Below are 25,170 nucleotides of genomic sequence, written 5' to 3'. Positions count from 1 at the left end.
GGTTAAACTCTCCAGGGCAGGGCCTGTGTCTCACTCTGTGTTCAGGCAGCCCCTGGGACGATGAGATTCTAGGGGCCACTGGGGTGTGAAATCATAATCAATGGTCTCAAAGTCTCCTACCTTTGAAAATCGAGTGCAAGGAGTTCTGGGGCAACTCCGGAGATCAAGTCTGCCCATGCTGAGCCTTTTATTTGACTACGAGCAGGCAAATTACCACCCAACCCTACGTTCCAAATGCCACACAGGGCAAACACTGGACAAGCTGCCCTGGCTAGATTCTGTTCTCATTTATACCAGACTAAATGCAAAGCAATGCTTGCTCCAGATTTATCCCAGTGTAAATGCAGAGCAACTCTGCTCACTCCAGATTACACCAATGTAAATGCAGAGTAAGGCTGCTTACTCCATGTTTGCGCCAGTGTAAATGCAGATCAGACTCAGGCTCCACGTGAGACTAAATCGGTGCAGTTTACACCTTCCCCTCCGCCTGTCAGTTAGCGCCATCACTACCAGCGCCTCTCTCCTGGTCCCACGCTCTGTCTCTTTCTCCTTTTCCTTCATGATATTTCTCTTTGCTGACCTAGCCTGCCTGCCCGTCTCTTTTCTTTTGTACCCCCATTGCTTTCCCTCTCCGCTTAGCGTTCTCCCTTCCTGTCTCGGAGATCCTCTGCGGATGACAGCCAGAGAAGACAGCCATCCAGCTCGTATACCCCTCAGCCTGCCGTGTCCCACCTGCACGCCGGGGGCCCGCTGCTCCATGGTCCTGCGGCTTGTGTCGCCAGGGCATAATGTGGGGGCAAGCTGGCCACCGCACCAATGCAGGTGGCGCTGTGCCGGGGGTAGCCGTTTGGATTGGGCCCCCAGTTGGAACCGGCTCAGCCCTCCAAGTGAGCGTGTTTTGGAAGAGGAGCGGAGGGACTCTGAGCTGGGAGTCTGTTTCAGCCTGCGGGCCTGATTCTGCTCCCTTTGACGTCGATGGCAAAAGCCCTATGGGCTTAAATAGGGCCCGGAGCGGGGGTTGAACCATTTGGGCCCGATCCTTCAGTCCGTTTACAGACAACAGCCCCCGCCCCCTTGGCCTGAGTGGGAATGGAGAGTGCGTGAAGTTGGCCTGCATCCATCCCCACAGATACAGCCTCCCCCAAGCCCCCCAGCATTGCCTCGGGGCCTGGCTGAGATCCCCAGCCCCTACCTCCCAAGGGGTCAGGAAGGGAAACGTAGCCCGGCTCCCCCCCTTTGCTTGGTTGGGAGGGAAGGAGGCTGCTCCACCGCCTGGAGCCCCAGCAAACCCTGGGAAAGCAAAGCAGAGGCTGAGCCGGCACCAGAGGCGCGGGGAGTGTGGAGCTGGGCCGCAGGCGTCCTTCCCCTCTCCTCCTTTTCTTCCTTCCCTCACTTCGTTCCTTTCATTCCTGCCTTCCTTGCCCTTCCCTTCTTCCCTCCTCTATGTGCTTCTTTCCTTCCCCCCACTCCTGCTCTTCTTCTCCTCTTTTCTTCCATCCTTTCTCCTGTGATTTGTTTCTTTTCTTCCTTCATTTACTTTTCTTTTCCCCTTCCATACTTTTTTCCTTCCTGTTTCTTTTCTTTCCCTTTCTCCGCTTCCCACTCCCTCTATTTCCTTTCCCCTTTTCCATTCGTTTTGCTTTTCCCCTCTTTTCTTTCCCTCCATCCTCCCCACCCCCCACCCACATTTCTTTCTTTTCTAACCTCTAAGGAAACAAGGATCAATCCAAAAATGCTGACTTCCCCCCCCCCTCCACCCCCTTCCCTCCTCCTTTATTGGATACTAGCGGGTGCTCAAAGGCTCCTAGACTGTAATTAGAGGGTGGATCCTAGTGCAAAGGGAAGGAACTCCCCCCCCAGTCCCTTCTAACTACAGATCAACTAGTTCCCTCTCCCTGTCTCTCCTCAAAATCTGCTGCAACCGCCCCAGGCTGGGACACACAGAGAGATGGCATCTCCAGCGCTCGAGGTAATCTCCCCACTGCATGCACTCAGGGGCCTTAGAGAGTCCTGACTTAGCAGCAATTGGGTTTTCTCGAGCCAGGTGGAAACTAAACCCCAAGGAGCTGAGAAAAAGTAAGAAGCTCTTTTTTTACCTTCTTTCTTTCTTTGCATTTTCCTTTAGGGGCGGGGGTTGTCCTAAAATCAAATCCATGGTGAAACTATAAGGACTGGACTTGGCAGCCAATCTTAAAAGGGGGTGAAATATACCAAGAGGCAGGAGAAGGGGGTTAGCAATAGACATCAGGGATGTTTCTTCTAAATTCTGGAGTGGGAGCTCCTGGGTACTGATTGTGGGTGCCCCGGATTTTAGTGTCATCTGTGTTTAGTTTGTGCGTGTGTGTATGTAGACTTCAACCCAGGACTGTGTCCCATTTAATTGGGTATTTTTTTTAAACCTCGGGGGTGTTTGCCTTGTTCAGATGAAAGGCAAACCTTGGAAGAGGGGAATCAAGTTAAAGAGAAATCTGGTCCTAGCTTCCCCACCCTTCGCTAGCAGCGATCACCTTCGGAGCAATGGTTGGGAAGGATTCAGAAACCCAACTGTCCAGCCACTATATTCACAAATATTTAGATTTTGGTTGAGGACAAACTCCCAGTTCAGGGCTATTTTCAGATTTTATTGGCTACAGAAATTTCACCGGCTGGGGTTTCTATTTAAAGTGTTGTTTTTAAGGCTTTTTTCTTTTTTTTAGAAAAAAGAAAAATCCTTTTTAATGATCCTATGTGATCGTGCGGCGAAAAAGTGTCCAACGGAGTCTTCTTTTAAAGGGGGGGCGATTGGGTAGATTTAGAAGTAGTTGCTGTTGTTGTTTTTTAATAAGGGGGAGATGATAACGAGGGATTTTAATTTAAACAAACAAAAAGGAAATAACGATTGGCCCTGGAAAATAAAACCAGCCCAAAGCCTGAAAGTTTTTTTTAAAAAACCCGCAACCCAACCAGTTGTTTGAAGTTTAAATTTCAGGGGTGGTGAGCGATTCAAGGCTGGCAGTAGGTGTGTTAATAAGGTCATGTTCCACATTAAAAAACCCCAGCGCCCGGCTAGCCCCCCCACCCCTTCCATTCTCTGATTTGCAGTCTCGGAAAATAAGAAGAAGGTGGGGGGAATGGATCTCGTTAAAGCAATGGTGTTTTCAGCGTCCTGGATCCTGGTTACAGGCATCAGGAATCTAGGTGCCTAAGACGGTTGGTTGAGCAGGGCTAAGAGTAAGATTTAATCAGTCCTTTTAGGCCCAGAGGGCCCTCAACTGGCGACATTAACCAGCTACCTGGTTGGTGTAAATCAGTCGATCCATTGATGGCAATGGGGCAAATACACCCCAGCTGGTGTAAATTGGCTGAAGATCCACTGGCGTCAGTGGGCGAGACATGCCGACGGGTGTAAATCCATCGTCGCTGCCTTGGGGTCGATGGCACCAGACCCCACAGTGGGGGTCAACTGGCATCACTCCACTGGCGTCGATATCTCCAACACCGGTGGACTCCATCCGGGGAGCTGGCTATGGGGGTGCATGGCACTGTCCGAGGGGTGCTCGCAGCCTCCCAGGTTAGGCCCAGGGTGTGTTGAAGGTGCTTTTGCTGCCTGTGACTGGGAGAGGGCAAACCCAGCTGTGGTCTCTCCCAAGATGTTAGCTGGGGGTGGCGAGTAGCCTAGAGACAAATGTTCTTGCCCAGATGGCCACTGTTTCCAAGGAGATACAAGCCGCCCAGTCTCCCTCTGGGCCTGATCCCTGCGTTGCAACTTGCCCTTATCTGTCTCGGCTTCACTGCAAGTGGAGGGTGCTTGGGGACAGATGTTCAAGGGATTTAGGCACCTAACTCCCAAGAAATCTGGCTGTTGGTCTCTGAACTCGGCCCGTTGCAGCTGGTGGCGTGGTGCGCCCAGAGAGGCTCTAAGAGGGTCACCGCACATCCGAGTCTTCTGCCTGATGTTTTGCTGACACCGTTTTGTTCTGTCTGTTGCCAGTCCTGTGTCTGTCTGTCTGGGGCACAGCTACCAGGAGGTTCACCTGGCTGCCCCCTGCTCTGTGTCGCCAACATTTTATTCGATGTGTATATATTTCCTTTGGAGAGGGGGGATTCAATCAGGATGGAACCACAAGGGCAAGGAGGGAATGGACGAATCAAAGGGCTGCCTCTGATTTGGCCCAGTCAGTGTCTTCACCCTGCATCAGTTCCATCCCCCGTGTCCAAAGGGCCCTGGGCTGAGGAAACTTACAGCTGGGAAAAACAAGAGCTGCCTTCCGTGGATGGCATGTGCGGGTCGCTCAGCCTGACCTCGGCTGTCGTCCATGCAGGGGCGCCAGGGGTCTCAGGAGAAGGTGGGTGCATGAGACGGACTCGCCCCTAGACCCTGATGCAGGTGGGCTTGGGATGGCAGCTGTGGAGTGCGGGGGTGGGGCTCGGACGGACACTTGTGTCCTGTTGGGATGTAGGAGCCAGGACTCCTGGGTTCTATTCTGGCTCTGGGAGGGAGTTGAGTGGTTAGGGCAGGGGACTGGGTCCCCTGGGCTGTATTCCTTCCAGTGCTGGGAGGGAATAATGGTTACACTGGGATGTCTGGGTCAAGCCAGGGGCATGGGACTTCTTGGTTCAAGGAGGGAATATTCTCTCGTGATTAGAATAAGGGGCAAGGTTCTGCTCTTGACGTGCGGGGTGCAGAGCCTTTCCTCTCCCCCCGCCTCCATTTATCCACCTGCAGAACTGTGTTAATAAAATGCTCGGAGCGCCCCCGGAGCACATTGGGTTGTTTAAACAAGGTCTGTAAAATGCAGCTAGCACCAGAGGCGCCGTGGGTGGGCACAGCGTTGCTGCCAGCCTCAGCGAGGCGTGCAGCGCTGGGAGGGAGCGGGCAGCGTGCGTGCCGGGGGCTGAGACGTGGCACCGCAGCCGGTCCCACCTGTGCAGCTGCCAGTCGGATACTGATGGAGCAGATCTGTGTGTGCACTGGGGGGGGATCACAGACCAAACCATCTTAGATTCCAAGGGGGGGTTAATCTGCTCCTGTTTTAGGGCACAGGGATTATTTTCACGCTAGTCAGATCAGTGAAAGAAATTGCATATCCCTCGTTTTAAATACTTCGGGCCAAGCACATTTGGGCACAACGGCAGCAACGGCGCACCAGGTTACGGCAGGGGCAAATTTGCCCGTTTAGGGCCAGATTTCTGAGCGCCCAGCCACCGCATTCAGGGCTGGATTTCCCAGTGATCTCGGCCCGTTGGTGGGTGCCGTCATGAAACCAGATTTTCAGACTGACCTCCCGCCCACCAGGGTCTTTTCCATCTGCATCTCTATTGCGAATCCTCACGGGATTCACTCTTGATCCTGTGGACCATTGTTGTTTCTGCTGACATGAGTTTTACCCGTTATCAGCCACGTTCCCTCCCCCTTCTCCATCTCCTTCGCTCTGATTATCTTTCTCCTGGGGAATTTTTAGGGCTTCTGGAGGATTAGAGATCAAAACACATGCATCCTCTGCACCCACACACACGCCCACACCCTCCTTCTTTCGTCACATAGAAAACAACCCTCCTCTCCTATCTTCCTAGTGGATTTCTCAGCACCAAGATTCCCCTCTTGCTCTAATGATACGGGGAATTCTCATAGGAACAGATTTTTCAAAGCCTCTGGGGGGGTTATATTATCATCACATGACTCCAGGAGCTGGTGCTTTAATTAAAATGCCAAATAACATGAGTCTTGACCAGCTGTATATGTCATTAGCCTGCCCAGAGGCCCCAGCTGAAATCAGGACTTCAGCGTGCCTGGCACTGCCGCGTAAGAGACAGTCCCTGCCCCAAAGACCTCACAGTCTAAAGAAACAAAGGTTGGGAGGGGAAACTGAGGCACACAGTGTGACTTGCCCAAGGTCACCCAGCAGACAGATGTCCTGAGTCCCCATCCAGTGCCTGTTCCACTTAGATGAAGCTCCCATTTAAATTAACCCCCTAGACGGCCTGAACCAGGGACCTCCAGGCCTAAAAAGTGCACGCTGCTGTAGCAGAAGCTAAAGAGCCAGCTATGGTTAGCTGGAGTGTCTGTTCAGAAAGATATGGAGGAGGGGACAAGTTGTGTCAGCACAGAGCCCATTGTATGTTATGCATGCATGTTACACCTTTGTGTATAACAATAATAATAGCTTTGCAAATGTGAATGACCCTTCAACCTGTCCCATGCGAGGCCCAGGTAGCATCATTATTCCTAGTCGGGTGGGGAAACTGAGGCACAGTAGGCTGTAATGTGGTAGCTCACCCAGTAAGCAGCAGTAACTTTTGCACCCTGCAACCAGTGGAAGGCCTGTATGTTTTTTTCCATGATGTCATGCTTAAATTCTCAGTATCCTCAGAGATATGACGTCTCCCACTTATTTTGAGCTAAAGGTATAGGAAAGGTGAATTGTGGCATAGCAGATAGTGCACTGCACTGTGATGCTGGAGAACTGAGGTCCAGTCACAGCTTGGCCTGCTGGGTGACCACTCTTTGCCTCAGTTTCCCCATCTGAGGCGAATGATATGGACTTGTGTTGAGATCTACTGATGAAAAGCACTAGGAGTTGTTGTTATTATTAAGGGTGCAGGCTAAACTAGTCTGAAACCGATCGAAATGTGTCCACACAAGGGTGTAACTACATAGCTTGTTAAACTGCTGTAACTTTTGTGTTCAGCAAGCCCCAAGTGTGTCCCCGTAGGGCTTTGCCTCGTGCATTTTTTAATCTGTGTCGTTCAAGTGGGGCACTTTGCTGGCACAGACGAGGCCAAAGAGAAGACGGGAGAAGGCAAAAAGAAGGGGACTGGATTAGTGGTGATCACGGTTAGCATCAGGTCAGAGCCCTGGCTCCTTCCTTGACGCGACAGAGCCCTGGTCCAGCGAGTGGGTCAGCGGCAGAGTCTATTGTCAGATGAAATTCCCTCTGTCTCCCGTGGTCAGGTGCCAATAGAGAGAGGCTCAAGCAGAGCCCAAAGCTGAGAAGAATCCAATCCACGGTCTGGAGCATCCCGCCCCCCCCAGGTTCAGCTCAGAGCAGGGACTGAAGAAAAGCACAGACACCCAGCATGTAAACGCAGCCTCCGTTCTTCTGCCTCTGATTCTCCCCCAGCCTGCGGCAAACTCCCCAGCTCAGCCCAGCCATCCTCCCCGAGGGCTCCTTATCCTTGGAGCCACACAGAGCAAGCGTCTCCGTGCAAAGACCGGCTTGCCGAACAAAGGCCACTGCGGCGCCCCTTCGCATTTCTTTGGTTCAGAGATGGCCCAGACATTCTCGATGGCAGGGGGTATTTCTCAGGTAGAGAAGTAGAGCAGTAACAAATGAGGAGCCAGGTGTCCTGGCTCCCTCCCCATCTTAATTCCCAGAGCCGGGAACAGAACCCAGGCTTGTGACTCCAGATTTCCTGCCTTCGCCAAAGGGCTGGAGGCCAAGAAGAGTGGAAGGACTGGCGGAAGCGACACCCCGAATGGACGGACGTCAAAGCTGCCTCCCCCAGCGCTCCCAGCAAGCGGGATAGTGGCTTCCTGGTGGTGGGTCCTTGGCTTGCGTTTGTCCGACCCGTATCCCCTTTGCTAGGTTCCACTCCATCTTGTTCTTCCAGGGCTGGCCAGATCTAATTTATCTAATCCTCAGGGGGCATCGGCGTAATCTCCCGGAGTTGAGAGGGCAGATTTCCATCGTCGAGCTTGCCTGGGCTAGGGAGAGCTGCACCTGTGGAAGGGCAGCGGTGGCAACCCACTGACGCACGCACCAGCTGTGGAACTCACTGGTCTGCCTCCCTGGTCTTTGCTGCGACCGAGCCCCACAGGACGTGGGTCAGTTTCTGTTCCCAGCTATGCAGGCTGGAGCTTTAGCTGAGGCTGTAGAAAGGCGGGCTCAGGAGGGCCACAGTGTCGGCCGTCACAACAGCGTAGGTGCCACATTGGACTTGTGTTGCTGCAATATACACGCTTGTGCTGCTGCAGGGGGTCTGCACTGCTCTTGCTGTATTGGTGCAACACCTTCCCCGCAGGCCCCGGGCCTTAGCTACGCCAGCATGGCTCTATTCCAGCTGCGACTCCGAGGAAAGCCCAGGGAGTTACTGAGGATTCGCACCAGGGGGTGGTTAGGGGCTGAATCGTTTCTCACTCCCAAAAGTGGAAGGGGAAGCTGGGTGTCTTGGATGGCCAAGCTGGCCGACTCAGCAGGGAGGGAGAGAATATTTCACTGGGGCGGGTAACAGCCCTGCACTGGTGCCCCCACAGTCATTCTCATGCCAGTGTTTCCATTACAGACCGCACTGCGCCCCCCAGGTAGGGAGAGAACCCAGGAGTTCCAGTCCCAGCTCCAACCACTCAGCTTTCTCCCAAAGCCAGAAAAAACTCCCAACTCCCCATCCCCTGCTCCCTCCCCGAGGCGTCTTTCCATCAAAACCCCATTTCATTCCCAAACTCTCCCCATCAAACCAATTCACTCCCCCCACCCTCTCGCCCCCCAATGGCATTCTGAGAATAAAACACAAACACCCCATCAACAAAGAACCTCATCTGAATTCTTAAGAGAAGCATATGGACCCCCCCCAAACTAGACTGCTTCTAAAGCACACAGTGCTCCCCCCCAATCCAGGATTTCAACACACCCCCAAAGCACACCTTTCAGAAAACGCCCCAAAATCATATTTAAAGGGCACTCCCCCAAATACCCCAGTTTCATTCTTAAATGCACGCATGGCCTAAAAGCCAGTTTCATTTTTTTAAAGCAGACCCCCCCCCCATTTAATTAATTTTTTAATACTCTCTCTTCCCCCCAGCCCACCCCTTTATAAGCCCTACTTTGTGCTACAAAAAAACCCGACCAAAAACCAGCTCATTCCTTCTCTCTCACACACGCAAGCTTGGCCTGGAGTACGATGGGGTAAGGGGGTCAGCACAGGGAGAATCTAAAGGCCTGGTGTAAATCAGAACTTGTTCCACTGAAGTTGATGGCGTGACACCCGTTTAAAATGGGTGTAAATGGGAGGATGGTCCGTCCCTAAGGGATTTCTTGCTGATGCTACAGTAAAATGTTGCTGGCCAGATGTACACATTTCTTAAAGCCCCATCCTACTCCTGTTTAAGTCAATGGCAAAGCTTCCATAGACCAAGTCTCATTTACACTAAGGCCCCCTTTTGCACCCGTATGGCTGTTTAAAGAGACTTTAATGTAAATGAGAATCCCCGTGCTGTCATTTTACCGGGAATCTCGCGAGCCGGGAGTCATGAGACTATGTCAGAATCTCTGCTTTCATTGTGTTAGACAAGGAAATAATACATCCCCATGACTGATGTAATCAAACGATCTCACCAGAAGCCAGAATACGCATAAAAAGAACCCAGCCGTTAGTATTTAATTTTAAAAGCTCATGATTTTTACACCAAACTCAGGAATTGCAGGTTTTCTGAACACTCCGAGTTGGCAATGCCAGAAAAAGGCCCACACTGGTTTCGTGGGAGCCACATTGGATCTTTATTATTGGACCTAAAGATGTGCATAAAGTGCTAGTTCAGATCTTGGGAGGTCACATCCTGAAGTCTTTAAAATCCTGATCTGAGGACTTCAGTAACTCAGCCAGAGGTTAGGGGTCTGTTACAGGCGTAGGTGGGCGAGGTTCTGTGGCCTGCGATGTGCAGGACGTCAGACTGGGTGATCACGATGGTCCCTTCTGGCCTTAAAGTCTATGAGTCCAAGGGCCTGCTAGGTGCCCATAGAAATGATTTCAGAAAGAAGCTGAAACGTGCACGGCTCCACTGAAAGACCGGTGGGCGCTCTGCCGGTTTCTTGCATAAAATAAGAAAGAAGCTTTTTCCCCCCCCCCAAAAAAATGTGGAACAAACAAAAATCAGCCTGGAGATAAAGTTAGTGGCAAGAGCAGAGTGGCCGATTTGGGGGGAATTTTATAAAAATCAGATGGATACTTTGTTTGCTTTAAAAAAAAAAGAAAAGAAAAAAGAAAAACCCACAGAAGAGTCACTAGAGAGAGAACGAAATAGATCAATAAAAAGACTGGTGCTTCAGGAAACTTCTCGTTGGCTTGGGAAAGTTCTAATGGGCCATGAAATATTTTTAAATGTTCTTTTTTAATACTCCCCCCAAAAAAGGTCGAAATCCCCCTTTTTCCCTCATCCTCTAACCCTGTGCTTGGCTATCTGCACAAACATAACAGCTGCCCTGCGTGGGACTGAGCCTGGAGCATTCTCTAGTGAAGAGTATGAATGGGGACGGCTTTCGGTGAAGTAGTAGCTCCATTGACTTGGTGACAGTAGCTGACTCATTAAAAAGGCTCTGGTTTTGGCACGGACATTTTTAATAAATTTCACAACAGAGGGGGTGGGAAAAAATGATGTCACCAAACAGTCACCAAATAATGTAGTTGGTGTGGAAAGGTCCGGCCCGGGGAGGCTTCTGTTGGGGGTGGAGAGTAAACGCACCCTGCATTCACTCTGCACCAGTAGCTCCTGTCCCGTGGGGCATTGCAACCTGGCACACGGGTGTCATAGGATCATAGAAGATGAGGGTTGGAAGGGACCTCAGGAAGTATCTAGTCCAACCCCTGCTCACAGCAGGACCAACCCCAATTAAATCATCCCAGCCAGGACTTTGTCAAGCCGGGCCTTAAAATCCTCTAAGGATGGATATTCCACCACCTCCCTAGGGAACCCATTCCAGTGCTTCACCACCCTCCCAGGGAAAAAGTTCGTCCTAATATTCAACCTGGACCTCCCCCACTGCAACTTGAGACCATTGCTCCTAGTTCTATCATCTAACACCACTGAGAACAGCTCGCTCCAGCCTCCCTGGAACCTCCTGCACCACTCAGGTGTGGCCCGTCCACTTCTCCACTGCAGAGGGGCAGATGGGCCAAACCTGAGTGGCGTCGTGACCTGGCGCGTGGGATTGCAATGCCACTCAGTTTGGGGGTCTAATCAAATCTGGGTTGCCAGTTTTAGGGCTTTTATTCAAACTCATGATTTCCATGATCCTTGTGACCTCCATGACAAAACTGTAGCCCTACTCATAAACCCCTTTGTGTGGCCCGGCCTCCAGAGAGGGCTAATGACTGGGGTGGTTGAAAGTGCTGGGTCTACCAACCAGATGCCAGGGGCTCCATCTGTCCTCCATTTCCCCCTTCAGTTTTTTTCTGATTTTCACCCAGATCACTAGGGTTCTGGCCACGGATGCCTGGAACATTCCCTGAGATTTTGGAATTGATCAGCTGCAGCACGCGAAAGTTACGGTGACACTCCGACAGACAGACGGAGAACGGCCACCGAGTGGCGTGTAAAGACCTCAGAAGCCCCAATACCCATTACCCCATTACCCCTGCCCCCGCAGCCTCCCTGGGCTCCCCACCCATCGCCCCCAGCACCTGCTGCCTCCCCGGGCTCCCCACCCATCCCATTGCCCCTGGGCCCTGCTACCTTCCCCACCCCCGTTTCCCCAAGCTCCCTTCCCTGGTCTCGCAGGCTCGCCACAGTCCCTGCCTGTTCACCACGGTGATCCCCCTCGAACACAGCACCCTGGGCAGTTGCCCACAGTGTCCACCCATAAGGCCGGCCCTGGCTAGAAGGGACCATTCTGATCAACTAGTTAAAGCTCTTGCGTAACACAGCCCAGAGAAACTGATCCCCAGTGATTCCTCCACAAAGCCCATGTCCTGTAGCTGAGTTCGGATGCAGTTTTTAGGAAGGCATCCAGGCTTGGGCATCCATCCCTCGATAAGTTGTTCCAAGGGTTAATTGCCTTCCCGGTCAAAAAATTGCACCTTAATTCTGGTCTGATTATGTTTAGCTTCCATTTCCAGCCATTGGATCTCATTTGGCTTTTCCCTGCTGGGTTAAAAAGCTCTCTGACGTCTGGAACCTTTTCTTAAAACGTTCCAATTAAATTGGGCAAAATTTTTTATCTGGAAGCTTTTTCAGCAAAAATTCCCGTCGATTCAGGTCGATTGAAATGTTTTGTGAATTTATGATGATTTCTGCAAATTGTTTTGGTTGGGAAAAAAACCAAACTAACCCTAAAAGCAGTTCAGAAAAAGTCAAACCCTTTTGTTTCCGCACTTTCAAAAGGAAGCGTTTGGACTTTTTCTTTCGACATTACGTTGAATTTGATGGATTTTTAAAAGTTTTTTCATTTAAAAAAAGAAGAAGAAGAAGAAGAAAAAAGCTCAACACCAAAATGGAACGTTTCGTTCGGCGTTGTAGGAAATGTCTCGTTGAACCAAAATGAAATTTTTTGCAACTTTTCGATTTAACGAAAAGTTTGAAAATTTTCAATTTTGGGTCAACAAAAGTAATTCCCCTCCCCCTCACCCCCGATTTTTTGGAATTGCCCCAAAACAAAAAATCCATTAGTCGCCCATCACTAGACCCAAGCAATGGTGTTTATGCTAGTGCCATTGAGAAAAGATTTCCAAGCCAAATAGACTCTACAAAGAATTTCCTGATATTCCGTTTAAAGGTTCCTCTTTGTAACAGTCTCCCATTACTCCTCCAGTGGTTACAGCCCCTTGCATCGCATCCATTAGATGTGTGTGATGTGTTCTCTTTCTGACAACTCCAGCCAGGCAAACAGACCAACCGGCTGCAAATGAAAGCATGGGGCAATCCCTGGAGAGCAAAGGGATTATCACTCACACGTGCTCAGGGCCAACAAGTGTGAATCGGGCATGAGGAAATATTCAGTGTTTGCTGGCTGTGTGCGTGGGGCAGGGCGCAAGCTTGTGAACCAGGATGCCTGGGTTCTGTTCCTAACACTCCTGTTAAATGGCTGTGTAACCTGGTCATTACCTTCTCTCTGCCTCAGTTTCCCTATCTGTGAAATGAGGATAATGAAGGGGGCTCAAATGCTTCATTACTTCTGTTGGCTAAGTTCATTGCACATCCCACAGGGCCTCTCCGTTGCCCCCCACAAGCCCATTGTGTATCATCCAAGAACTCCTGGGGACTGCCCTTCCCACAGGCCAGGGGCTCTGTGTGTGTCCCCCCTTCCATCCCACACCAGGATCCATCATTCTCCTCCATGCCAGGGTCCCTGGGTGCTCCCCCATTAATCTCTTTCTTTCTTTCTCAGGATGTCAGCATTTTAAGTTTAGTTGGGACATGGAAGGGTAAAACGAGGGCTGTTTTCATGCTGGAAGGGGTTGATTTCTGCCATCAACCAATTCCCTGATCTATAGAGAATTACAGAGGCTGCTGACGCGGATGGCTTTGCCAGCCAGATGTCATGGACGCTGTGTGTCCCTCATTTGCCCCTTTTGTTTTCTCCAAATTTCCCCCAGCTTAGATACCTAGAACATGCCCTGAAATTTTGGAATAGGCAGTCTGCGGTGTTCAGAAGTTGTCACATTACAGACAGACAAGCAGAGAAATGCCATCAAGCCAAATGGAAGGGCCCCATAAGCCAATGACACTTACGCAGAGCTCTGGGACCTGATCAAAGGGCGCTGGGGATTGTAATGGCTTAACAAAAAGCCAGGTGAAGGTGAGAGGATGATTCCTGCTCTAGCAGTTATCCCTGAATAGCCTGTTGGTGTTGGATGCGGTATAAACCCCTCAGTGGCGAGCTAGAGCCTGCATCTCCAAGCCCATATCTACACGCCAGACTCCTGCCGGCATAACTGACTCAGTGAAACTGACTGTGAAAATGTGCGACCCCGACTGATACAGCAGCGCTGGCAGAAACGCCAGGGGCAGACACAGTTACCCTGGCAGAGCTGTGCTTTTACTGGCGTAGCTTGCTTCGTTTTGGGGGAATAAGATCTACCGGTGAGATCGCAGCTTTGCTGGTATAAGCTGTGTTCACACTAGGAGCGCTTTGTGTAGTCAAGCGGTATTCCTATCCTGGGAGAGCGCTCCCCCAGTCTAGACATGGCTGTAGCTGAAGGCTGCCTTAGATGAGGTGCTGGGGCAGCCGGAAGGCACAGGGAGTGGGTTTAGGGTGTATTTGATGGCTAGGCCACCAGCTTGAACCTGGCCTAGATCCACAGCCACTGGGAAGGGATCATGCTCTGAGCCCCTGAGTGGAATGAGTTTGGAGGTTCTCAGCCTGGCTCCTGAGGAACAAGGATTGTTGTAAAACCCACTGGCACAGCTGAGTCCCACGCTTGGCAGGGCCAGGCCTGTTGATGCTGAGGTCCTGGGCTCGTCTCTTCAGGCAGGGTGCTGAGGATGTTGCTGTGGCCCAGGCTGGTCTAAATCCTCTGGGGCTCAGAGCCTGCAGGAATTTTTTCCCTCGCCCAAGGCTCAGGTAGGTCAATACATCTACAGCAGCTGTTCCAATGGGGAAGTGTCGAAGGACAAAAGCCAGTAGGTTTCCAGGAGGCAGTGTGGTCTAGTGGCAAGGGGCACTGGCCTACCTGGATTCTGTTCCTGGTTCTGCCATTAACCTCAGGCAAGTCACCTCCCTGCTCTGTGCCTCAGTTTCCCCTCCCACCTTTGTCTGTTTAGAAGGTGAGCTCTTTGGGGCAGGGACTGTCTCTCGCTGTGTGTGCAGCACCTGGCACCATGGGGCCCATATCTCAGCTGGGGCAGGCACTGTCTCTCGCTGTGTGTCTGGGCAGCGCCTGGTACTGTGCGGGCCCTGAGCTGGGCTGGAGCCTCCAGATGCTACCGAAATACAAATAATAACGACGCTAATTCTGATCTGGTTGCAGTTCACACCCAGCTCACGCTTCTGCCTAGGGCCAGGTTTCCATAAACGCTCCCTGCCCAGCGGCTCCCGTCGAGAACCATGGAGGATTCCCTCTCCCCGTAGCCAGCCCTAGATGTCTGAGCCGGGCTAGCAGCTCCCTCAGCTGCTGGTACCAACTGTCCTCCATGGGTCTGGCAGACGCTACCTGGCTGGTCTCCTGGCTTCCATGATGTCCCTGATACGGCCGGAGCGTGGGGAGTGGGTCGTGCCTTCGCTGCCTGGGCGGATGCCAAGCCGCCCTGTCTATCTCAGCCACGGCCCAGGGTTTTCTTTTCCATCTACCTGCCCCCACCGCCGGCTTTCCTCAGACTCTGAGGCGGCAGCAATGTTGGGGTCTGGCACGTCCCCCGGAGCAGCCCGGCCGCATCTGAGTCTCTGGGTGTTTGTGTGAATAGCTGAGGCTCTGGATGTTTCCATCTGGCCGTGCCTGTCGCCAGCCAGAGTCGGGGGGTGGGAGGGAATCTCAGGCAGCTCCCTGTCCTCTCGCCTCACCTAGCCCGAGGAGCAGTAAGCCCCTGCCTAAAAGCCAGACTTGTCCCCGGTCTAGCTCCATTGACTGCATTGCTCCCAGGTGCCTGGCACTGCCAGGCTGTGTTTGCACTGCAAAGCCAGCAGGACCCTCCCAGGCTGTTGAAAGAGACACTCTCAGGCCGGATTTGGCTTAACATTTGGTGCTGCTGGGAAGGGGCGAGTTCCTCTAAAGGCCAGTCAGAATGTTTCCCCTGGAATCTATGTCACAACAGCCAACGGCAAATCTCCTGTCTCCTGGCAGCGTTCGCCACGCAAGCGCTGGGGCACATGCTGGGAGTCAGAGCCCTGAGACCACTCTGAGGGGCATTACTAAGAGATGCCTGGGCAATCTACCGTGAGCACCCAAAGTCCGGTCCCAGCCCACATTGGGATGGATCCTCTGGGTGGTTTCCAAGTCTTGGGACAGCTCTAGGGGCTTGTCTATGTGCAGGGTTGCTCCAGTTCAGTTTAAGGTGCGATTTGACAGTGATTTAGTGAAATCAGAGCCAAAGGCCATTTGGCCACTTTTTATTTCAGTTTAAACCAGATTCATTGGGGCTTAGTTTAAGTCAGTTAGGAACAGGTTTAAGCAAAATCAAAATTAGTTGCTTTTAATGTGAAATAAGATCGTCCACACAGGACTTTGCACTGGTTTAACTGAACTAGTTTAATGAATCTGGTACAACAAGTAACATGTGTAGACAAGCCCGGGACATTACAAAACTGGTTGACTAATCAGCTGAAACTGACTAACTGCAATGGACTAGAAGCAAAGTGAAAGATGAAACTTAGATTGATTTTTTCATAGATTCAGAGATTAAGGCCCACTGTGATCTAATAGCCTGACCCTCCTGTATAACACAGGCCACAAGACTTCCCTGAAATAATTCCTGTTTGAACTAGAACATATATTTTAGAAAAACATCGTCTTGATTTTAAAGCCAAATCAGTGCAAATTCTTGCTGTAGAAACACTTAATTCAGTTTCACCCTTGCATCAATTGATTTAACCTAGATCAAAGCTAAACTGCTTTACGTGAGGCTGTGTGTCTGCAGCAGGCATTTGCATTGCTTTAACTAGATCAGCTTTTTGTTAAATTTGTGCAGCTTTTTTAGAATGCAAGGCCTGTGTCTTGTTATGTTTGGAAAGCAAGTAGCAGATTGTGGGTGACACCGGAATCCTAATAAAAATAGTCTTAGCTCAGGGAAATAATAATAATAATAATAATAATAAAATTTTAAAAAGCCACAAATAGTGAAAAATAAAGTATGTAAAAATACGATTCCAGAGCTGACAATCTTCCTGTAATAACAGACAAACCTAAGGCCATCTAGCAATTCGCTGGGAACAATGGAAACAGAATTCAGACCCTTTTGCTCTGAAAGCATTACTACTTGAGCTCAAGGAGAATCTTTATCAGCAGATTGCAGTACAGGGTTTAGGACACATAGCTGAGCAGCTGTGATTCTCTCCAGTAGAGGGCAATGGCACATGTACAAAACTAGACGAGTTATTACAAACATTTACAGATTCTTTCAGCTCTTCCTCACCCCCAGTACAAAGCAGCAATGGGGCTAGTGGTGGGCGCGGGGGAGGGGGGGGGGCGATAGCTGTGATGTTAAAGAAGGAAATGCCGGGTTTTGCACTCCAGATTCCGGTGACAAGATAGATAGGTGCTTAGCATGCAGTTCAAAGCTGCCGCGTGATGAGCTGGAAATACGCTGATTTTTTTTACGCATTGCATGTCAGAATTGGCAAAGCCCCAAGCTCCCAGAGCAGCAGATTAAAAACATAAAGGGAGCAAAATAAAGAGGAAGTCGTTTAAGGAAGGGAAAGAGGAGGATTTAAAATGCCACAACGTAATTCAATTAAAAGGCCATAAAAAAGAGAGAGCGAGAGGGAGACACGAGATTGGAAACAGGAGTCTCTCAGCAGCCACGAGCTTCTGCGTGGAGCGGATCAGCCATTCCGAGGAGGAAAAATAATGAGACAAGCAAGGGAAAAATAAGCCAAGGGGCTGGTGGTGGGGATTTAAGGCAGCAAAGCTGGATTTATATTCTCGCTTCAGCATGTTAGTAAGGACCAGAGTTTTACTGAATGAGTTTTAACAATTTCAACAGAGTCTTTGTCCCTCCCCCACATCGACATCGGGCCCCAATTCAGGAAACCACGCAAGCACATGACGGGACATTTTATCATGAGCCTGGCAGTATCTGGTGTTTAATTTCAAGCCCCAGCTCCTGGAGTCATGGGGCTGTAGAAGAATCTCAGCTTTTATTTAAGAATATAAGAATGGCCATGCTGGCTCAGACCAATGGTCCATCTAGCCCAGTATCCTGCCTTCTGACAGTGGCTGGTTCCAGAGCTGCAGAAGGAATGAACAGAACAGGCCAGTTGTCGAGTGATCCATGCCCTGTCTTCCAGTCCCAGCATCCGGCAATCAAAGGCTTACGGACACCTGGAGCATGGGGTGGCATCCCTGACTGTCTGGCTAATAGCCAAGGAGGCTTCCAGCCCTAGTGGTTGCAGAGAAAAGCTTGAAATGGTGACCTCCCTCCCTGCAAAAAAAACCCCAGAGAGCCAATAAAAAAAAAAACAACCAGATTTTTTTGTGTGTGGCCTAAATGTCATGATCTTTGGGACACCGGATGAGTTGAACACGTGTTTAAGTGCTTTCCTGAATTGGGGCCTGAGTGCGTAAGCCTCCAGCCCTGAGCTAGCCTGGGTCACACCGCATGGGCGTAGTAAAAAGGTGGTTTTGTGGCTAAGATGGGGCTCAAGGGTAGAGGCCGCTTTAAGCCCAGCCTGGATTCAACGCCACCCGACCCGACCCTGATGCTCCCACTGGCTGCCACCCCCTGCTGGGCTGTCTATGTGCTGCAGAGCAAGAGGAGTCGCGGCTCCCCAGCATGCTTTGCAGAAGTGGGGCGTGTGGCTGCTACCATGCCAACTCCCCGGGCAGCGGGAGGAGAGCTGACCCAAGCCTGAGAGGTTCACCCACCCAACCCGGAGCCCACACTTGTGTTTGGGTCCCGTCCTAGCTCAAGAGACCTAGGTTCAATTCCTGGCTCTGCCACAGACTGTGCGTGACCTTGGGCAAGTCACTTAGACTTTCTGGCCCAGATCCTCAAAGGTATTTAGACCCCTAACACCCACAATGGCAGTATGCCTCAGTTCCCTACCTGTAAAATGGGGATAATAATCCAGCCTTTCTCTGACTTGCCTCTGATTGAGCGCAAGGTCCTGTTGTGCTAGGTGCTGCATGTACGTGTAGCATGATGCAGCCTTAATCTCTGATGAAATCTCTGGGTGCTACCTTAATGCAAATAATAACGTGCAGGAAATTCCCCAGATTTCATGCAGGCTGCAGCCTTGTGTGGGAGCGCACCTTTATGACATGCATGGCAACGCCCAGTCCCGCAGCAAGGTGTCACATAGATACACGAGGAGCAACCAGATGGCTTTCAGAGTAAAGTAACGTATCTTTAGATTAAAGGAAAAAATGCAACAAGAAAGATCAAAAGTAAAGTCTCTTGGAAAGACCACAGTGTGTGTATCTCCTCTATGACAATCTGCAGCAATGCTGAGAACAAAATGGCTGAACAAGCAGGCAGAAGTCTCTTTCTAGACTATTTAATTTTTTCTCTTTAGGTTCTGTTAATGACAAGAAAGGTAGAAATTAGGGCTGATCAAAAATGTCCTAGTGAAACTGTTTTAAGATAGGAAATTGGGTTTTTGATTAAACAAACATTTTCACTAAAAGTATCTGCTTATTGCAGAGATTTTCAACTGTTCATTGAAAAAAACACTCAACTGCCCCAAAAAATGTATATTTGGAAAAGATGTAATGGTACCTTATGGGAGTTATCGTTTGGGTGTCTCATGCTGTAATTCCTCTGTAAGGGCTAGGATCTCCAGCCAGATTGCATCTCCCATGATACACCATGGCTATGCAACACCCATGATGCATCACTGCAGTTCAGCAAGGGGAGAGCATGATGTATCATGGGTGATGTAGTCCAGCCGGGGAGCCCAGCCCAGAGGGGCAGAAGGCATCAAAACTACAACTTCCACGAGGCACCATAGCAACATTTCTAAATAGAAATTTTTGGGGCTTGGATTAAAATTTGTGAGTTTTTATTTTTCACCCACAAAATTGAAAGTTTCCATGAAACCCTCCGTTTTCCAGCCAGCTCTAGCAGAATCATAAAGGGACAGGGCACAGAAACCAAAAATCATGAGTTCCAGAGCAGCTCACTCTATTAGGGTCATACATGCAATTGGCAGTGAAATCCTCCCCGAGTATGAGGGGTGGCAGGTCAGTGTTGTGTGTTACTGTATGTCCAGGGGAAGGTAATTTCCCTTGAATTTGCAGTAGATTTGGATTTCACCTCTGGCCGCAGTGCTGTAAGCAGTAGTTTGCGAAATATCTGGAACAAAAATGCAATGCTTCTTGAATTTCAAGTCTTTTCACATTTTGTTCCGGACTCCAGAATGGGGACTGTTTCCATGGCAAATTTTGCTTGGGTGCATTAATTATTCCAGGAAAAAAATAAAGAACCCGTCTTCTGTCACAGCCTCACCCCTAGTCCTGGAGTGAGAACCACCCTCACCCCCATGCGAAATGCATTGCCACATGTTATTATTTATTATTTGTTATATCATAGCACCTGGGAACCCCAGTCATGGGCCAGGACTCCATTGTGTTAGGTGCTGTACAAACAATGGACAAAAAGTCCCTCTCCCAAAGACCTTGCAGTCTCAATCTAAGGCAAGGCACACGGTTTTATAAATGTGAAAATAGCCCTTTTTCCAAAACAAAGTCACACAAAGCAACATGTTGCAGGGGTGTGAAATTGCACACAATAGTGAGCATTCCAAAATCGTGCACCGTACATTCATGAGTATTAGTGATTCTTCCATGAGTAATAAACAAACCAAACCACACAACTCTTCTGACTCAGATTTCAAATGGGACATCCAAGAGCAATCCTCACTGCACGTGGCCAGGAAGACTGATCCTGACAAGATTTAGGAACTTTTTGAACTTCAAGCACGGGAATAATCCTATTGATTAGTTGGGTTTGGTCCTGCTTTGAGCAGGGGATTGGACTAGATACCTCCTGAGGTCCCTTCCAACCCTCATCTTCTATGATTTTATGGTTCTATGATGGCTTAAAATTAACTCTTTGCATGGTCAGAGCACATCGCTTTCTGTAAGCCTGAGTTGTTGCTCTAACGTCCTGGCTAGATTCCAATTTTGGGGTCAGATCCGTAGGTCAATATTAACAATAATCTTATTTAATTTATCATTTAAATAGCAACAGCCACTGTGATAGGTGCCCTGCTAGCTCCTGCCCCAAATTCCCCCTGCAGTTTCTAATAGACACAGTATTTTTCACTTCCTGCCCCAAACCATCGCAAGTGTTTCTGCGCGCAGGTAAACAGCTGTCACATTCCATCCCAGAGGAGGCTGCATTTTAATGAGGGGTAAAGCCAGCAGTGAAGTAATGAGGCAGCAGTAAAGTGATCTGGAATCTTTTGGGAGTGAAAGACACTATAGAAACTCAAGATGCATTGGCTGGAATGTTTTTCCTTAACAAGGATAAAGTCAATTAGTAGAGATTGGTAATGGCTGAAATGTGGTTTATACAGAGGCACGAGACCATGCTTGTGCTGGGAGATTGCCTGGGTAAGGACACAGGAGTGAAACTATGGCTCTGGTTTGCTTACTCACTTCTGAGCTATCTCACGGAGGGCAGCAGGTCAGGAGCGAGGTGTGCCGGCAGAGCGGAGTGTGTAGGATGGTCCCAGGTTTGGAAGAGCAGTGAGGAGACGAAGGCCAGGACTAAGGAGCATGAGCAGAGCTGTGTGTGGAAGGCCCAGTAGCGGACCATAGAGATCGAGAGGCATCAGCAAAGCTGTGTCCAGGGAGGTTAATCCAGCACTGGAACAGCAAAGGGGATGAGTTCCAGACTGCAGACCAATCTGCAGCTCCTTGTGCTGCTTCTCAGATCAGCTCCTCTGGCTGGGCCCATCTCTGAGAGAAACAATCATCCAGGGTCAGACGGACCGCGCCAGCCAGAGCGAGAACAGGGGCTGGGTGCAAGGTGCGGTGATGCCAATTAGTTGAGTTACTCAGTGAGAGCCAGATCTGAAGAAACCGACAAGTAGACCTGCCCCATTCGGCTCAGCTCCAGTTCCCAATTAACCTCTAGCCATCCTGTCAGACTCTACGGACCAGATTTTCAAGACATCTCAGCACCCAGTTAGGCACCAAAGATCTCAGCCTCTCGGGTGCAAATTGGGGGCTGAGCTCTGTGGAAAATCTGGTCCCGATTGTGGAGTCACATGTCTTAGACTGACCCTCTGGGAGCCCCTTGAATATCTGATCCCACATCCAGTGGTTACATGAGACCAAAAGAAAAATTGGTGGGAGTCTTCCAAGTTCCACCCATAAAATAAGCTTTGCCCATGCCTCTCAGAACTATTATTCAGAGAGTTCACACCTTGCCCAGATATCGTTTCAGGCTCTCTGCAAACTCAGGCAGATGTTGCTTTGTCAGTCACACATAGTTCATGGCTTCAAAGAATTCTTTGCAACTCTAACAGCGAGAGACTTAGATCTGGCCTACACTAAAGACTTATATTGGTATAACTACATCACTCAGGGGTGTGAAAAAAATCCACACGTCTGAGTGATGCAGACAGTGCTATGTTGATGGGAGAGCAACTCTCGCCAACACAGCTACCGTCTCTCCGGAAGGTGAATTAACTAAGCCAACAGGAGAGCTCCCTCCTGTCAGTTTAGAGCGTCTTCATTACAGCAGTCCAGATGCATCAATGCAGCATTTTAAGTGTAGACTTGCTCTTATGTTTTTAAAAAAATGAAAATATAAGATTCTTGAGAACCAGAAGGCAATTTGGGATAGCTACGAGTGTGCTGTATTGCCATGTATTCACCCCATCCGGGCCCTGTCCACGTCTCACTTCTGTTTTCACCAGAGCTGGTCAGGAATATTTTGTCGTCAGAAAATGCTGATTTGTCAAAACTAAAACCGTTCATGGGAAAGGATTGATTTTGACAAATCTTCCACATGGAAAAGGAGAATCAAACACAGACGCTTTGACATTTTTCTAAATGAAAAGTTTTGTTTTTCAGTTCAGAACAGCTTTTCCTTTAAAAATGTTGGTGCATTTATACGAAAAAAAAAATTAAATAAAAGGTCAAAAACAACCTGCAATGTTTCAAAGGTACCAAAACGAGATGCTTCACTTGACCTGATCTGAAATTTTTTCAGATGATTAGTTTACGAATATTTCTGAGATTTCAACTTGTTCATCCTGATTCGGAATGGGAAAACATTTGGAAATCTCAAAACCTCTCGTGAGATGGGAAAACCTGCTCAGCTGTAGTTCTCAGTCCCTCTGCTTGGTTACCATTTACCTCCTGTCCCACCTTCGCTTTGTGCTGTTGATGTGAGAATGTTTTGTTCTTCATCTCCTACTGCTTGAAGCAGTCTCCTTGTGCAGCACAGATTCTCCTTAGCTTCTACATCTTCCTTTTTCCTCAGCTTCTGTCGGACTGTTTTTTAGTCAAATACAAGTTACTGTGCTCAATACAGAGGTGACTGGGTGAAATTTTATGGCTTGTGACATACAGGAGGTTCAAGTACATGATCTAATGGCGCCTTTTGGCCTTAAAATGTATATATTTTCTACTGTTGGGATTTTCAAAGGCGGGCAAAGGATTTACTTTCCAAATCTCACTGAAATTCACTGAAAACCCCAGCTGTCACTGTGCGTACTGTGTGCTGCTAGGAGACATCATGGGAATCCCATGACCTCTGTGCATTATGGAAAGTTAGTCCAGCTAGGGAGTCCAGTCCATGGGGGGGAGAATGGGGGCGTCAGACACCCGAATTACAACTCCCACAAGACACCCCTTTGGGAGGATCCAGTTACTATGAAGCAACTCCGCCGGTTGGGAATTTTCCATTGAAATGTATCTTTGACAGAAAACTGTGGTCGCAGCGAAATGGAATTTCTGTGTGGGAAAATGTTGATTTAGCCAATTAAAAAAAAAAAAAAAATCAGTTGGAGAAACCAACAGAAAATGTTTCGTTTGGGGTCAGTTTGACATTAATCTGCATATGCCGGAGCCACTGTGGTGCCTTCTGCAAGCCTCATGTCCTTGTTCTCCCCCTTGGGCAAGGCTTGCTGGCTGAACTACATCTCCCATGATGCACCACAGTCTCCCCTCTGGCTGCCATTGGTGCATCATGGGAATCCCATGACCTCCATGCATCATGGGAGATGGAGTGTCGCTGGGGAGCACAGTCCATAAGAGACAATGGGGGCAGGAGGCAGGCACCGAAACGACAACTCCCATGAGGGCACTGCAGTGGTTCAAGTGAATGCGGTTCTTGGCGACGCGGGGTGATTCTCTGTTGTTCTCAATGGGGTGGGGGAGATTTTCCATTGTTCCCAGTGAGAGTTTCTCTCTTTCACGCTGCATTTGTGTTGCCCCATGTCCTGACCCCCTGACCTTAGGTCACCCCTGAATCAGCCTGGTCCGCTACAAACTCAGCCGCTGAAGGTCTCGCTGAGCCCAGGTCACTGCGCGTGAGCAGCAGATCCCGTCTCCCTTTGCTGACGCCTTGTCCTTCTTTCTCCCTCCCCCCAGGAAGAAGCTCGTTATGGCTCCAGCCCCCTGGCTATGCTAACGGCCACCTGCAATAAATTTGGAGGCTCCAGTCCGATCCGAGATTCGGCCACGCCAGGCAAAGCAGGGAATCTTTTGGGGAAGAAGCTGTACCAGCTGGGAGCCGAGCAGCCCACCCCCAAACTCCGCAGTGCCGAGGCCATGGGAGATTCCTACACGGCCGCCTTCCCCAGCGGGAACGGGTTGATGTCCCCTTCGGCCAGCCCGCAAGCCTCCACCACCTACGGCAACGACTACAGCCCCTTCTCCCACTCCTTCCCAGCTTCCTCCGGCTCTCAGGAACCGTCTTCCCTCCTGGTGTCCAAAGGCCACCCTTCGGCCGAGTGCCTTCCCAGCGTCTACACCTCCTTGGACATGGCGCACCCTTACGGCTCCTGGTACAAAGCCGGCATCCATCCCGGGATCTCCAGCAGCTCCAGCAACGCCACGGCCTCCTGGTGGGACGTGCACTCCAATACCAACTGGCTGAGTGCCCAGCCTCAGTCGGACGGCCTCCAGGGCTCCCTCCAGCCTGTGCCCGCCCAGACGTCCCTGAGCCCCCAGCTGCCCAGCTACAGCTCCGATTTCACCACCTTGAACCCTGCCCCATACCCAGCCGTGGGCATCACCTCCTCCTCTCATCTCCTGCCTTCCGGCCAACACATGCTGCCCCAGGAGATGTACAAGCCCAAGTCGGTGGGCAACAACTCCCTGATGGAAGGCGGGATTGGACTGAAGGCCCCGCGTGGCAGTAGCTTCAGCGGCACCACCGGCCGCTCGACGTGCGACTGCCCCAACTGCCAGGAGCTGGAGCGGCTCGGGGCCTCAGCCGCCAGCCTGCGGAAGAAGCCCATCCACAGCTGCCACATCCCGGGCTGCGGGAAGGTCTACGGCAAGGCATCCCACCTCAAGGCCCACCTACGGTGGCACACGGGCGAGCGGCCCTTCGTCTGCAACTGGCTCTTCTGTGGCAAACGCTTCACCCGCTCGGACGAGCTGGAGCGTCACGTCCGCACCCACACCCGGGAGAAGAAGTTCACCTGCCTGCTCTGTAACAAGCGGTTCACCCGGAGCGACCACCTCAGCAAGCACCAGAAGACCCACACCGAGATGGGGGCGGCCAAGCCTCCCGAGGGAGAAGCCGAGAGGAAGGAGACGGCCGCCAGCGGTGGCTCCCCAGGGGCCGCCTTGCAAGACGGGCTGGCCACCGATGACAAGGACACCACCAGCCCTGAGCAAAGTAGCTTGCTGGAGATCTAA

At 50.4% G+C, this 25,170-nt stretch overlaps 1 protein-coding gene across 1 annotated transcript; it reads left to right on the top strand.

The window, feature by feature from the left end:
- Positions 1-1,985: 1,985 nt before the first annotated feature.
- Positions 1,986-25,170, top strand: SP7 (Sp7 transcription factor). Its single transcript, XM_067529636.1, has 2 exons — positions 1,986-2,073; positions 23,891-25,170. Exons 1-2 carry the CDS (start codon positions 1,986-1,988, stop codon positions 25,168-25,170), a joined length of 1,368 nt encoding a protein of 455 aa, XP_067385737.1.

The sequence above is a fragment of the Emydura macquarii genome, unplaced genomic scaffold, assembly GCF_026122565.2.
Source record: "Emydura macquarii macquarii isolate MOO-44397 ecotype Brisbane River unplaced genomic scaffold, CSIRO-AGI_Emac_v2 contig_2994, whole genome shotgun sequence".
Taxonomy (NCBI): Eukaryota; Metazoa; Chordata; order Testudines; family Chelidae; genus Emydura; species Emydura macquarii.
Note: the sequence above shows the minus strand (reverse complement) of the source record. Positions and strands in the feature narration are given on the sequence as shown.